The 16,607-nt window shown below is 40.2% G+C and overlaps 1 protein-coding gene and 1 non-coding gene across 2 annotated transcripts; one reads left to right on the top strand and one right to left on the bottom strand.

The window, feature by feature from the left end:
* Window positions 1-13,492: 13,492 nt before the first annotated feature.
* Window positions 13,493-13,595, bottom strand: LOC130468278 (small nucleolar RNA R71). Its single transcript, XR_008928685.1, has one exon. It is a non-coding gene; the product is annotated as a small nucleolar RNA R71 (small nucleolar RNA).
* A 1,455-nt stretch (window positions 13,596-15,050) lies between these two features.
* On the top strand, window positions 15,051-15,494 carry LOC130467308 (uncharacterized). Its single transcript, XM_056835783.1, has one exon. It carries the CDS (start codon window positions 15,051-15,053, stop codon window positions 15,492-15,494), a length of 444 nt encoding a protein of 147 aa, XP_056691761.1.
* Window positions 15,495-16,607: the final 1,113 nt, after the last annotated feature.

The raw sequence follows: 16,607 nt of genomic DNA, 5'->3' as shown, positions 1-16,607 counted from the left end.
ATATTTTCTTGTAGTGAATCTTAGATTATGGATGCTAGTTTTTTATATGACTATAATGTAACCGACTTTTATATTTACAATTATATACTATTTAATTTAATTATCTATATAATTGAATACTTTTTATTGGATGTATGGAGATGAACTAGTGGCGTGGTCCAATTGTATAATATATGTAGTAGGGAAATCGGTTATATAACAAATCTAGATCAAGTGCGGCTCATTTATATATCACGTGCAGCTCATTTTTAAGCTTGTGCTGCCCATTTTTATGTCAAGTGCGGGCTTATTTTTAAAATTGGCAGCACTAAATATGTCAAGTGCGGGCTCATCATTTCCAAAATTGCCAGCACCAAATTTGTGAAGTGCGGGCTCATATTCTAAAATTGGCAGCACAAAATATGTCAAGTGCGGGCTCAATTTCCAAATTGGCAGCACTTGAAACATCAAGTGCTGCCAATATTTTGGCAGCACTTGAGAAACATCAAGTGCGGGCAGGCCATGTGTTGCACATGTAAAAGCCCACACTAAGCCCCTTAAAATGAGGCCGCACTTGAGGTTTTTTCCTCTAGTGAAGCGTGCCTTTATCAGAAACAATCTAGCTCCCAGAAAACTTAGTTCAGACTACCTGGTTTTGCAGACAGGTGATTTTGTAGATTTTCTATTCTCTATTCCATTGCATTCCACAATCACTCATAATTCTCTTCGAATTTTATAACATTAATTGATACCATCAACCTGATAGACAGACTAATTCTCGATAACTTATTTCGTTAGCATCCTCAAAGCTTTATATGCAAACTCAATTTCATATTTTCACCATAAATCATATTTTTCCACATAACACTTTGCAAAACTTTACATTCTCTTGTTCAGCTTTCTTTATGGTGATTATCAAGCATTCTTTCAGATAAATACATAAAACAATCCTTATAAATGATGCGGAAAGGTAAACTAAGAATTAATTTCAAACATAACTTCAACGCTTTAAACCTCGATTTAATTGTTGATTACGACACTTACGAAATACAAACTCATGCTCTTTCGATACTCTATTATTCAACCTTTTTGATAGACTAATTCTTTATAACTCCTTTTTGATAAAATCCTCAAAATCTTATTCATGTGTCCTTTCAAATGGGTCTTTTATCATAACTCATGTTGGGTTCATAACATTCCTGTATAACTTCTTAGCTTCCTTAATAGAGGCATATCAATCATGTTTTAGATAATAGACTTTCGTACCAAAATATTCATCATGAATAACACGAGACGGTAACCCTAGAATCAATTTCATTCACAACTTGAACACTTTAAACCTAGAATAACCTCAACTTAATTAGTGATCCACCACTCATGAAATACAACCTTATGCTCGTTTGGTATTCTAGCCTTTATACCATCCTTAAAGATTTCATAACCATAACAATTCCTCAAAACAATTCATATTCACAAAATCTTTAAGTTCGAACCATGCTTGAACTTTGCCTAGTCTGTCTAAGGTAGGAAACTCACGAGACAGGTGACGATAATCATTAAATCAAGGGGAGTTCGGTCTAAAGTGAGAGAGAGCTAAATTAAAATAATATCAGCTTTGTCGTCATCTACGTCTTTCATCATGTAAGCTCTTGCATATGTCATGATGGGTTATGATTAACCCTAGAAGTTGTTGTTTCGTTCATGATTGGTCGAGGTTGATCCTCCAGTATTCGTGGAAGGTGGTTTAGGACAGTCTCTGACGAAATGCTCTTTCCCTCCTCATCGATAACACGTATTCGTTCCTACACGAAATTTGTTTCCTAATCGTCGGGGCATTACAAAGTCTCAAATAGTCGATCCATCTGATTGATCCAGTTTCTAAATTCCATCTAATCGACTTTCCGTCATAGATTGGTGGATTCGAGGGTAAATATTTCTTGGACAATGACGCATTCTCATTCGCATTATTGTCTTTTGTTTGTCTAGAATCTTTGACTAATTCAGTTGACATTGTACCTGCCGTTCCTAATCGTTCCATCATCTCCTTGTGGTCTTCCATAGATTGGTTGTCATAGGAATCATCATGGAAAACATCATTGTGGACGACGTCATCGTGAATGTTGCGCTTTGTTGTGAGCTTCGTTCGTGGCATCGTTAGTAACCTCGATAATCGATATTTTGCATACCATATTCAATCAGGAAAACATAAGTAACAGGAGAATAAATCCCTTTAACCCCGTTCCGACACTCACACTCATTCCATTTTAACTTGACTTGATTTTAACATATTCTTTTTAACTTATTCCTTAAAATGCTTTGCTTAAAGCCTATTGAATTCTACTACGCGCAAAACCCGTAAGCTCTTCGAGCTTTTGAGCTTAAGCGAAGCTTTCGGATGTAATAGCTAAAGCGTTTAACACTTATGGTCCAGAACCTTTGCTCTGAATACCAAACTGTAACGCCCCGAACTCTAATTCACTTACTTAAGCAGCGGAATCACCTAATACGGCCGCGACATTACTGCCGTAACTACCTCTTGGGAATTACAAGGCAACCATCATAATAATTCCCAAAACTCCATAATAATATAATAATCCTTTTAATTCCTTAATCAAAGTACATAACTTAATCAAGAGTCATACTTAAACTTGTTACAACTTAATAGTATCTTAGGTGAACATTGCTATAGTAAAATCCTCGCCACTACTCGTTTTTCGTGGTCCCCAGCAGTACCTAAAACAGAAAACAAAACGGTGAGCCAAAGACTCAGTAACGAGTTACCCAAGCATCGTAACATCATTTTGTGAGGGGGTCGAAAAAGCACGAGGCTAATGCGTGACCTCGTCCCTCGTGGGTTTGACGCTTCTTTTTGTCAAATCAAGTGTAATTGGATTTCCTGTGAGTTTACACCCAATTGACTAGTAATATAGGAGTTGCCATTCAGTTTTTAACGACAATGAGAAAAACTAACAAAACCCGGTTATCGTGACATAAAGGGAGTGCAATTATGTTTGACCACGACGGCCGTAGGTTCCCTTGTGATCCCTGGTGGTGGGGATCGCTCAACGTACACCCGCAGGGTAGAGATTGAGGGTTCGGGGGACTGTAACTACCGAGAGGAGTACTCGCTCTTCGATAACTCCAGAGGTAGGATATCCTTACTAGCTCAACATAAATAATTGAAGGGACATGCGTTAACTATTAAACTAATCTGAGTCGATTTTACCAATATGCAACATATAATACTAGATCGAGCGCGATTATCTGATTAGATTGTATTAAAGGACCTAGCATGATAATCCAATTTCCCTAAAACATCATATTTATTAGGCGTGATCGAACAATCAGATTTAGTTAGTTTAACAGTTCATAAAAGGGCGAGGAAAGCAATTAAATCATAGAAAAGGGACACATTACGACGCACCCTTGAGAGGTACGTCACGGTTCTCAGAAAACTAACCACTTTGACTTTGCTATTTCTCCTTTTATTTAACGAATCTCAAGTTATGGGACAGGATCCGTTCTGTTCGATTTATGGATCGATTGCGACAGAACGCGTGATCAATTTCGCAGCGTGAGGCTTAGGCTTAGGGGTTGGAGTCAATACTCAGAATAATAATTGTGTTTTGTGTCTTCACGTCTGCTTTAGGGGCATATTTATAGGAAAAAGTGGCGTAGAAAGATAGATTTTCAGGAATTTTAATACGAAACGGATTAGGAAAATAATCCGTCCCAGGTGTTTTCGGCGCCCAGCTCTGGGTGTCAAAGATTTCGGCGCCCAGTGCTGGGCGTTGAAAATAGGGTCTGGCAGAATTCTTTGTCAGATTGGACTCTAGAGTACGGAGTTCATTAAGATACTTAATCCGAGTTATTTGGTGCGTATCAATTTACGACGGAATTCGTCTGGGCCCTTTACGAACTCTAGGTTCGTTATGAGTTTAATTAATACGTTAACTCTTTTATCGAACTGTGATAGGAATAGAATTCCTTTTACAATTTCTATCTCTTTTAGGATTTATGTTGGAGTGCAACACCTAATTCTGCCAGGTTTCTATCTTTTTATTCTTACTACTTTTAGCAACTACCCTTTACGGCAGTTACTATTTTTAGCAGGTTTCCATAAATAGCAGGTTTCTATAAATAGCAGGCTTCGAGTGAAATGAAAAGGGTGATTGAGATTCGTTATTTTATAGGAGATACGTTGCCAAGTGGAGATTTTATGTTATCATCATCGAACCTTCCCTTTCGGGAATAGGGACAAAAGTAGGTGTCTACAGTTAGCCCCCACTTTGACTGAGTCTCGGGATGAGACGATGGTCAAAGTACTGGACGGAGTGCGTCACACAAGCCATGGTGTATGTGACCTGTTTTGCGAGGGTCTCACGAGCCCCCGAGTGATAACATTTGACTTAAGGGTCATCACTTGAAGTGTCGACATATCCCTCACGTGTCATTGGGATTTGTCAACTGATAGTATAGAAACTCCCTCACTTTGTCATTGGAAGTATCTAAAGATGCGTAGAAACTCCCTCACTTTGTCATTGGGAGTAGCTACAGATCTTTTCGAAATCAAAGCTATAAAGTGTAATTGGGCCTGGCCAAGCCCAACCACGAGGTAAAAATGTTTTTAAAGATTCTCATTTTCAAGGTTAGCTAAACGAGAAAACCCCCTTGTTTTTATGGGACGTAAAACGGAGGAAAATCCAGCACATCGCTTTTTTGGAAAAACGGAAAACCAAAAGCTACTCACATCGTTCTTTTTTGGGAAAAAACGGAAAACCAAAAGCTACTCACATCGTTCTTTTTTGGAAAAACGGAAAACCAAAAGCTACTCACATCGTTCTTTTTTTGGAAAAACGGAAAACCAGAAAATGTTATCGCTGCAGCGACTAAGGACCTGTGCGGTTAGTGGAGCAGACCCCGCCGGCTAAAGATGGCGTGCCTGTCCGCTAATGGTGGACACCCCGTCCGATAGAAGTGGACGAATCTATTTTGAAATTTGTTTTTATTTTTTGAAAATAAGGACCTACGTGGTTTGCGCCGTACACCCCGCCGGCTGAAGATGGCGAGCCTGTTTCATTTTTTTTTTTTTTTGAAGATTCTATTTTTCGATAACTGAGGATCTGCACGGCTAGTGACGCAGACCGCCCGCTGAGGGTGGGCGAACCCTGTTTTTGTTTTTTGAAGAATTTATTTTCTTTCGAAGGATGCTCGGATTTAGTTGTAACCTGAATGTGGGTTGACAACGGGTTTAAACGGACCATTGTCTTGTGGTCATCTTCTTTCATGGTTTTGAGCTAGTCTTTATGGCTCAATTTTGCCATTACCTGGGTCCTTCATTAGGGGACTATGTATAAGTACCAACGGCGGCCTTTGTCTTGAGGTCGTAATCCGGTTTTTTTTTGAGATTATCTAAACACGGGACTTCGTACAGCGTAATCTGGGAATATTGTTTTAACTTTGCATTTTCTTTTAAGATATATTTTTTTCTTTCGAGCCACCAAGCACTCGTGCTTGACGGTCATTTCTTCTCAAAGGGGTTCCTTGGGGATACGCAATTTGTGATGTCCTTGATCATGTTTGGGATTGTACTCGTAAGTGCGAGAGATCTTTGTAGTGGTGTGCTACTCTTGACAAAGTCGTGAGGTGCGACTTTCAGTAAGAAAATCGGTAATTTTCGAGTCGAATGGATGCGGCAGGGCCCACTAGAAGTTAGGGCCTTTTTTGAGCCTGGGTTCATTTTCGGCGTCCAGGCCTGGGCATTGAAATAATTCACGCCCAGGTGGGGCGTTGAAAGTGTTGTTTGGGCTGGTCTTTTGATGACACAGTTGGCCTCTTGTTCATTCGTTTATTTCACTTGGAAGTTCTATGTATTCTCTTTTCTTTTGTTTTTTCTTTGTTTTTAGAACGTGATGATTTTCTTGAGAAGCCGTAGCCGATTGGTGGACTACGGTGCTTGTCGCTTTGGGGCGATTATTTTAAGGAACTATTGCTCTTAAGGCGTACAGTTTAAATCAGACCAAAGCGGTGGTCGTCACTCATCTTATGAAGCTATGGGACGCTTACCTTGGATCAAAACAGCACCAATTCCCACACCACTAGCATCACACTCGACCTCGAAAGGTTGAAAAAAATCTGGCAGCGCCAAAATAGGAGCAGCACACAAACGCTCTTTAATCACATCAAACGCCTTTTGAGCCTCATCTCCCCATACAAAAGCACCTTTCTTCAAGCAACTAGTAGTAGGACTAGTAATGGTACTGAAATCACGAATAAAACGTCTATAAAACGAAGCAAGACCATGAAATGAACGCACCTTACTTATAGTTTTAGGACTAGGCCATGATTTGATATCCTCGATCTTGGACTGATCAACGGACACTCCATCCTTCGAAACCACAAAGCCCAAGAATACCACATTGTCAACAAGGGATGAATACTTCTCTAGCTTCCCATAGAGTTTTTGAGCTCTAAGGGTTTCAAAAACATCCCTCAAATGAATCAGATGCTCCTCTTCGTTCTTACTATACACCAAGATGTTATCAAGATATACCACAACGAATCTGCCCAAAAATGATTTAAGCACTTCGTTCATTAGCCTCATAAACGTACTAGGAGCATTAGTGAGACCAAATGGCATGACGGTCCATTCATACAAACCATGCTTTGTCTTGAAAGCCTTTTCCACTAATCTCCTTCACGCATCCGAATCTGATGATAACCACTCCGCAAATCAATTTTTGAGAACAACTTCGAACCATGGAGTTCATCTAACATATCATCAAGTCTCGGAATTGGAAAACGATACTTGATGGTAATATTATTCACAGCCCTACTATCAACACACATTCTCCAGGTCCCATCTTTCTTAGGCACAAGCAACACCGGAACATCACATGGACTCAAACTTTCTCTCACATAGCCTCGATTCACAAGTTCATCAATTTGCTTTTGCAACTCCTTTGTTTCCTCCGGATTGCAACGATAGGCAGCCTTATTAGGAAAAGAAGTTCCTGGAATAAGATCAATTTGATGTTCAATACCACGAATAGGAGGAAAACCTGGTGGTAATTCATCGGGAAATACATCTTTGAACTCAAACAGCAACTCGGCAATGGGACTGCCTTCTTTCCAATTTTGGCCTTCGATTGGACTCTCCTTAGCCACGAGAAAATATACCAACTCTCCATGATCTAGAGCTTGCTCAATTTCTCGTTCACTAGCCAACAGGGTGAGATTGGGCTTCTTTTTTTGCTTCACACTCATGGATCGAACCGCTTGAGATGACATAGGCTTTAGCACAATTTTCTTGCCTTTGTCTATCAATTCATACTCGTTGCTTCTTCCTTTATGAACCACGTCCCTATCAAACTGCCAAGGACGACCCAACAAAATATGACAAGCATCCATAGGAATAACATCACAAAGAATCTCATCCACATAAGAACCCATAGTCAAACCAACCCTTACTTGCTTCGACACCTTCACACTATTACCATCATCTAGCCAATGGAGTGCGTATGGCCTAGGATGGGCAGTAGTGATTAAGCCTAATTTTGACACCATTTCACTAGAAGCAACATTGGTACAACTTCCCCCATCAACAATCACTGATCTCGTTGGTCCAAATCAGTAGGTGAAATATGAGTTTGTAGCGTTCTAAGAACCAGATTTGTGTCATAAATTGGAGCCTCATATCCCTCTTCCTCCTCTTCATGATCACTCTCATCAAATACAAACACGTCCCCCAACCTCTTCTCCTCTTCAAACAACTCCTCATGGCACTCAACAGCTTCTCTCAAGGTCACCACCCGTTTATTTGGACACACATTTTGATAATGCCCAAACCCTTGACACTTAAAACAACGCACCTTGGACAGACTTGTTTCTTTGGTTGGGTTAGTTAATGATGGGGCAGCCGTAGAATTACTTGAACCTACGGTACTAGGTGATGTGTTTGGTTTCAAGACAGTTTCGGATTTAGCCCAAGACTTGGCCTTACCATCCATACTTGACCCTCCCCCATATTTTGCCTTCCCTTGGTTTTCCAATTTTAAACAAAGTCCACAAAGAGTATCAAAATCAGAATATGGATAAAGGTCTACGGTATTGGAAATATTGTAGTTTAAACCCCTTAAAAATCTGGACAGTTTTTGTTCCTCAATCTCCTCAATTTCCCCCACTAAGGACAACTTTTCAAACTCATCTATATATTCAGCCACACTCATTTTTCCTTGCCTCAATTCATCAATTTTACGATAAGTCGTTATTCTATGAGTTGTTGGCACATACCTTTTACGTAGCTTTCGTTTCAAAGACTCCCAAGAGGTGATTTTCTCCTTCCCATCACGAATTCTCTTGGATTTCAGTCCCTCAAACCACAATGAAGCTCCTCGACCTAGCTTCAATATGGCATATTTGCAACGCTACTCATCATCAATGTCCTTGAAATCGAACATTCGCTCTATCTTGCGCTCCCACTCCAAATAAGCTTCCGGATCTGTTCCACCACCAAATTCAAGAAGTTCCGTGACTTTGAATTCATCCACAACCCGTAGTGGATCACGTCTAGAAGGTGTTATTGCTTGTTTGTGTATAGAATGTTCTTCAAGGCTTCTTGGAGATGTTGTAGAAAGTCTGGATCGTCAAAATCCATTTTTTTTAATTCTCGTAAGAATCACGAACCTTACTCTGATACCACTAATGATACGAGTTTAAAAACTTGTTGTATAATTAAGGATAGTTGATTAACAAGCTAGAACTTTAGCTTGTTGATCGTGATTGCAAGACAAGACCTATTGACTCACAATCGGCTCTTTGAGTAGGAAACACGTCCAAAAACAAAGAAAAGGTTGAATTATAATCAATAATTCAAAGTAAACTGAAAACAAGTGTTTATTCTTCAAAATTGGTAGTTTATTCTATTCAGCAAGCTGGCTATAAATAGCCTAAAACATCAGCCAAAGAACGGCAGTTACAAAGCTTTAACCAGCCATTTAAAAGCCATTTAAGGGCCTTTAAATTCGGTGGTTACAAAGCAATGAGAGCCTCCCTAATGCAGTCACTAATTTGCAGTTACAAAGGGCTTAAAACCCTCCTTACAATCAGCAACCTTTAAAGCTATTGAAATGACTGAATTTAAATGGGATTAAAACAATTGTCCCCTTATTAAACTGAATTAAACAAAAGAAAATAACAATCAGATTTTAACCAACGAACCACCTTGATTAAAAGGACCATCTTAATTAAGTGCAACGTACCACCTTGATTAAACGGACCATCAGACGAACTCATTCAATCCAAGTCACCATGCACACAAATGAGCCATTGAACCTAAATCAGCTTTGGTTCCAATTGTTAGCATAAGACCGTCACCTTGACCATCAACTTCATCCATGATCGTATTAGAAGGAACTTGCTGACCCGATGATGGTTGGGGTGGAGTGTTGGCCTTGTTCCACAACTTAACTGCCATGTCAAGTTCCTCTTTGTCAATACGAACAACTTCTTCTCTTTCTTCCTCAATACCATCCCCTTGTTCCTCACCAACAAGAGTATCTTCTTCAACATCTTCCTCTGTGATGTCCATATACAATGGACTTTTCTTCTTGTTTTCCTTAATAGCCACACGCATACTCTTCCTCTTTCCCTGAGAGACCACAACCCCCTTTTCTCATGTGATTTCTTTAGAACTCGAGAGAGTTCAACTTGATAGGGGTAAGTTCCTCATCCTCCTCTTAATGTTTCTTCTCTTCCTTACCAACTCTAACGACATTTCCCTGCACGACCTTGAGTTTCAAAATGGTGAGCATTTCTAATTGGACGATTTGAGTAGACTTTAGGCGCATGACATCATATTTACTCAAGCCAACCGATTTTTTTTCAAAAAGAGAGGTGAGTAGAGAAGAATAGGGAATTTTGTATTGGGGGAAGCATGTGGATAAGTGTTTAATCATTATGGCCGGAAAATTGATCGTGATCTTTCTTTCAAGACAGTACATGGGACAAGAATCGAAGAGACTAGAAATACTCCTCTTTTAGGTGCGAGGAACAACACCTCTCCACACAATATTCAACAATAATTTCTGAAGTGGGGAAAAGGAGTTTTGGTTTGTGGAGGTGGAAATTGAGCTACCCCCCCCCCCCCCACAATTGAACCTACAATGTCATCCTCATTCACATTTCCTATAGTGACCTTAATCTGACCCTTTAACCAAATATCAAACCCCTTATTGGGAGTACCAAACAATTGTTCCAAATACACATCATCAAATTCAATTTGAGTTGCATTCACCATACCCAAGCAAATATTGCCAACACATTTGAAATTTTTGAAAAATTATTTCATAGCATCGGGTATTAGGGGTGATTTCACATAATTAATTAACAAGCTTACCCATTTTTTATGCTCGAGAATTTTCATTAGTTCGTTGAATTTTGAGGCCTCACACCAAGTCGAGTTGATGGCGAATCCTTCTACCAAATTATTTTCCTTTGTCGTGAGTTTCTTTGCACTTTTTCCTTCCCCCTGAGATCGAGGACTCACCATTGTTTCCTCTGTTTCCTCAAGCTGGTCGCCGGAACCCTTGACACGGCGTTTCTTGGTTTTTCGTTATGAGGATCGGGGTTTGGGGGTAGGAGTTTTCATCTTCACACCGGGATCGATTGGTTCCCCTTGAGTGAGAGCGAGCACATGATTGTGCATTTGAAGTGGAATTGGGGATTGCATGGGTGAGGTATTCATAGGAACGAGTGACGATGGGTTTATTTTTCGTTTGTGGTTGGAGAGATCGATGTTTTGGCTTGTGAGGACCATGGTGGGTGGCGATTTTATAGGTGGACGAATGTGGGTGAATGTGGTGAAGTCAGTGGAGGATGCGTGTAAGGATGGTGGAGAGAATGGCAAAGGGGAGTGAATAAGGGAGATGAAGAGTTTCTCTATTTAATGTTAAAAGGAACGTAAAATATAAACATTAAATAGGGAGATGTTTTTTAGTTTTGAAATTTTGTTTTAGTTTATTAATTAAATTTTGAAAAAAAAGATAAAAATACTTGCTTAATTGTTGTATCTCGTATTACTAATTTATAAGGAAGCTGCTTACCGGGCATATTTGTTGAGTAAGTTGATCCTTTACAATGGTAAACTTCAACTACGTTTTCACACTTAAAATTGTGTTTGAAATAAGCAGTACTATGCACCATAATTATTGTATTTGCCTTGGAGGAACTTTAATTGTATTTATCTTAGCTTGATCATTCCAAGTTCCAGTATCATTTTCTCATGTTTCTCCCTGCTTAGAGCCTTAGTCAAGATGTCTGCAATTTGATTATCAGTTTGATAAAATCTAATTTGATTAATGCTTTATCAACATTATCTTTAAGGAAGTGATGCCTATTATGGATATGCTTGACCCGAGAATGATGAACTGGGTCTTTTGAAATGTAAATGACACTTGTGTTATCACAGTAAATTAGAACATAATTATATATAATACCAAAGTCCCTTAACTGTTGTTTTATCCATAGTATGTGAGAGCAACAAGATGCAACAGCTACGTACTCAGCTTCAACTGTGGATAGAGCAACAATGTCCTGTTTCATGGAACCCCAAGAAACCATAAATGGACCTAAGAATTGAACCATACCTGATATGCTCTTTCGATTTACTAAATCACCAACATAATCTGCATCTGCATACCCTCATAATTGATGAGCGAAATTTATGTCGCTCTTAGCTTAAGTTTTCATGTTAGTTTATTATGATTTTTCGTAGTTTTTATAGTTTTTCGTATGATTTTTATAGTTTCACTCCATCTTGTGCTTTATAGGTGATTATTGTGAAATATTATGGAAAACCAAGTAGATTGGAACAAAACAGGGTATGTGCGACCGAACAGGGGTTTGTGCGCCCGAACAGTGAATAAGTGGAGGACTCAAGAAAATGCAAATATGTGCGACCGAACAGCTCTTTATGTTCGATCGCACAAGATCCCCTTTGTGCGATCGAGCTTTGTTCAACGATCGCACAAAAGTGATTTCAGAGACAAAATGTCCCCAATTTTGACGTTCGACCACATAGGTTTTCGTTCGACCGCACAAGATATTTGTGTGCCCACACAGCTTGTTTGTGCGACCACACTGGAAATCTTAGAAGAATTGGCCAAGAAAAGCTTATTCGACCGCACAAGAATTCTTGTTCGGTCGCACATGACGAAGGAGGCCATCTTCGCTTCGTTTGCTCGCATAGGATCAAGTGTGTGCTCGAATTAGATTTCTCCGTTCGATCGCACAGAGGGTATGTGCGACCGAACGTCGACGCGGGCTACAGATTTTTGAATTAAAGCTTCTATTTGGGGAAACTTATAAATAGATTTTTCATTTTAATTTTAAAACACAATCACATTATTAGAATTTCCAATTACTCCATAGTTTAAACCTTTAAGTTGTAATTTCTTCAACTCTTTTAATTCCTTGCAATTTTAATTCAATTTCTTTGTTCTTTGTTCTTTGCTATTTTTCTTGAATTCTTGAATTCCTCTATTACTTTGATTCTAGTTTGATTGATTCCTAATTCTCTTTTGATTTTGCAATTGAATGCTTGATTTCTTGATTCCTTGCTTTTACTTTCTCAATTACATGATTCCTAGCCTTGAATTCTTAGATTTCCTAGTTACAAGCATGTTTAGTGAGTAGATTTTAGTTAGGGATAGGGGAGAATCTAGGGGGCTTAATTAGGGGAAACTGAAGATTGAATGTTGATTGTTGATGTAATTAAATGTGAGTTGGTGATAGGATGTCCATGACTAATTGAGTAGTAGTTGCAAATACTAGTTGATTAGAATTGATTGGAATGCATAGTTTAGGTTTGGCAAGATATTGTGAACCTCTTTTATGCAAGTGGATAGTTGTTCTTATATGCAAGTGGTCTAGTTGAGGACTATGCGAAAGCTTTTCCATAGATTAGATGCTTTGCATGCTCCATCCGAGAGGTGGCGAGCACGTCATTTGATTCTATTCCCCTATACACTAAGTCTTTGCATCATCATGATTGTTTGATTGTTTGATCGTTTCCCCCGATTTCCCTAGCCTATCCCCAATTCCCTAGCTATTTCCCTATTTGGTTTAATTCGTTTGATAGCTTAGTGTCCTAGGAACTAGTTCAAATCAACTTACGTCTAAACTAGCTTAACGCCTAAAACTCAATGCGCTCTGTTCTCTTGGGACGATCCATATCTTGCCGCAAGCCGGTAGAATAGGTGTTTTCTATATGTTTTGTTTGGTTAGGTGGTGTTCGGATAACGAGACGAAAACCCCCTTATCAAAATGGCTGATACAATCAAACACAATGGTGTGACTTCGGACTATGTGCGGTTGACGCTATTTCGTTTCTTTCTCCTAGGACGAGCTAGCGATTGGCTTGACAAGGAGGTAAAGCCAAATTCACTTTGAACTTGGAATGAAGTGACAAGCGCATTTTTTAGCAAGTTCTACTCTCATGGCAAGACGACGGAATATCACCACAAAATTCAATCATTTGAGCAAAAGCGGGATGAATCGCTTGTTGAAGCTTGGGACCGATTCAAAGAATACCAAAGGGAGTGCCCTCACCATGGGATTACTAAGTGGTTGCTACTCTAAACCTTCTATTTGGGGTTGAGCCCGACCTCCAAGACGAGTCTAGATGCGGGGGCTTGTTGTCCCATAATGAACAAGACCAAAGATCAAATAGAAGAGATAATTGAGGATGTAGTTCAAAATTACCAAGCTTGGCATGTTGGTACAAGGAACTATAATAGCAAGGGTAGGATTGATAATGGTAAATGGTCGGTATATGCTATGGAGCAAGCACGGATCATTGAGAAGCTTAGCTCGAGATTGGAAAAGCTAGAGAGCACACCAAGTCAACCACCATCGCCATCAACAATTCCACCGCCTTCGGCTTCTCTTCTCACTAAAGGGAAGAGCAAGGTGAGTTCCTATGACACAATGCCTCCGGGCACATATTTTTGTGATAATTGTCAAGACTATGGTCATTTCCCAAATGCTTGTCCTTTGGTGCATAATGTGTCTTATGTGGATTATGGCCCTTCTTGTGAAGGTGATTTTGATATGGAATATGCCCATGCTTTGAATGAGAGGTCTAGATATGATAACCCAATAATCAAAACATTTTTAGGCAAGCACCTAGAGGGCCTCCTATGCATGGATCCTACCAAGTCTTTGGCCAAGGAGGTGGGTATGATAGTCATGGCCGAGGTGGCTATAGGGCGCAAGGCTATCAAGGCCAAGCACCCTATGGTCAATCTCATGGTCTTGGCAATCAAACCCAATACAATCAAGGTAGTTATAATCCCAAACATCAAGGTGGAGGGGGTTACAACTATTCTTATGGGCAATTTAGGGGTGCCTCTAGTGGGGGTTATCCGTTGAACTCGGAAGGTCCATATGGTGTCTCTCAATTTCCACCTCCCGGATTCAATGGGCCAAGGACCTATGGCAACCAATTCCAACAAAACCCTAGTGGTTGTGGCAATGCACCTCCACCGCTCCCGCCTCTCAAGTCTAACCTTGAGGCTCTCATGGAGTCGTTCGTGGGGGCGCAAGTCAAGAAAAATGTTGAGTTTGAGGATGGATTTAAGCAATCCAACACTCACTTGAAAATGATCGAAACCCAATTAGCTCAACTTGCTAATACCATTAAGGAACATCATGTGCATACTAGTCTCCCACCCCAAAGTCAAGCTCCAAAGCAAATGAATGACATAGTGACAAGGAGTGGGAGGATTTTAGATGATGTTCCTAGAGCTAATAAGGTTTCTAATTCCAATGGGAAGGAACAAGAGGGAGTCGTTGAGTCTAGAGACAATGATGTGGTAGATGAGGAGCCTCCTATCGATGATGTGGGTGATACTCCTAGACCAAAAGAGGCAACACTTCTACCTCTCCCCACTCCTAAACTTCCCTATCCCTAAAGATTCATAAGGCATAAGCTAGACGTGCAATTCTCAAAATTCCTAGATGTTCTTCGCAAATTGCATATCATTATCCCCTTTACGGATGCGTTGAACCAAATGCCAACCTACTCAAGATTTTCGAAGCGGGATTGCGACGTAAAGGAGACGGTGAACCTCACCGAAAATTGTAGTGCTATTATTCTTAACCAAATGCCACGCAAACTCAAAGACCCGGGTAGTTTCTCTATCCCTTGTGCTATTAAGAAGCTTGAAATAAGCAACGCCTTGTGTGATTTGGGCACTAGTGTTAGTTTACTGCCTTATTCGGTGTTCGCCAAGCTTGAGGTTGGTGATCTTGTCCCAACCAACATTACATTGCCACTTGCCGACCGTTCGGTCAAATACCCTATTGGCAAGATTGAGGATGTACCCTTGAGAGTTGGTGGATTTGTGATCCCCGTCGACTTTGTAGTTCTAGACATAGATGAGGACGTGCATGTCCCTATTATTCTTGGTCGACCATTTTTGGCCACGGCGGGGGCCACTATTGATGTCAAGTAAGGGAAAATCACTTTGAAGGTTGGGAAGGATAGTTTGTTCTTTGACTTGAATAAAGCCATGAGTTACCCTAGTTCTACTAATGAGAAATGTTTCTTGGTTGAGTCTTTTGATCCCCTAGTGCATGACATGCATGAGCACTTGCTCACTACTAACGATCCACTTGAGTTTTCTCTTTTGAATAGAGAAGGCTTAGTTGATATAGGGGTTGAAGCGGCCAACTACAAGGAGTTATTGGATTCCACCTCACCTTGTGCTCAATCGGAGCAATGCTTGATTGTGCTTGATCGGGAAGAAGTTTCGAATGATCATGGATTCCGAATTGGTAAGGAAGCTCCCAAGGTAGAGCTCAAACCTCTACCTTCGAGCTTGAGGTACGTTTTTCCCGGTCCAAATTCTTCTTACCCCATTATTATTAACTCTATTTTGGATGATGAGCAAGTGCTCAAGTTCACTAATGTTTTGAAACGTCATCAAAGAGCTTTGGGCTACACCATTGGTGATTTGAAAGGTGTTATCCCAACACTTTGTATGCACCATATTGAGCTTGGGGACAATGTCGTCCCCCATCGTGAAAGGCAACGAAAGCTTAATCCACCTATGGGTGAGGTGGTTAAGAAGGAAATAATGAAACTTTTGGCGGCCGGGATCTTCTATCCTATTTCCAATAGTAGATGGGTGTCCCCGGTCCATGTTGTTCCCAAGAAAGGTGGGATGACGGTAGTAAAGAATGCACAAGGAGAGCTCATTTCCACCCGGACGGTAACCGGGTGGCATATGTGCATTGACTACCGCCAACTCAATCTTTCCACTAAGAAAGACCACTTCCCTTTACCATTTATTTATCAAATGCTCGAACGACTAACCAAACATAAGTATTTTAGCTTTCTTGATGGCTATTCCGGGTTCTTTCAAAACCCCATAAACCCGGAAGACCAAGAGAAAACTACAATTACTTGTCCTTATGGGACATTTTCCTATAGGAGGATGCCATTCGGACTTTGCAATACCCCCGGGACGTTCCAAAGGTGCATGATGAGTATTTTTGGTGACATGCTCGAAGAGGAAATGGAGGTTTTCATGGACGACTTTTCGGTGGGAGGTGCCATCTATGAT

Source organism: Spinacia oleracea, chromosome 2, assembly GCF_020520425.1.
Source record: "Spinacia oleracea cultivar Varoflay chromosome 2, BTI_SOV_V1, whole genome shotgun sequence".
NCBI classification, from domain to species: domain Eukaryota; kingdom Viridiplantae; phylum Streptophyta; class Magnoliopsida; order Caryophyllales; family Amaranthaceae; genus Spinacia; species Spinacia oleracea.
Note: the sequence above shows the minus strand (reverse complement) of the source record. Positions and strands in the feature narration are given on the sequence as shown.

Bases quoted from the DNA above. Each gene is read 5' to 3' on its own strand.
- LOC130467308 (XM_056835783.1), top strand. From the start codon at position 15,051: ATGCCAACCTACTCAAGATTTTCGAAGCGGGATTGCGACGTAAAGGAG.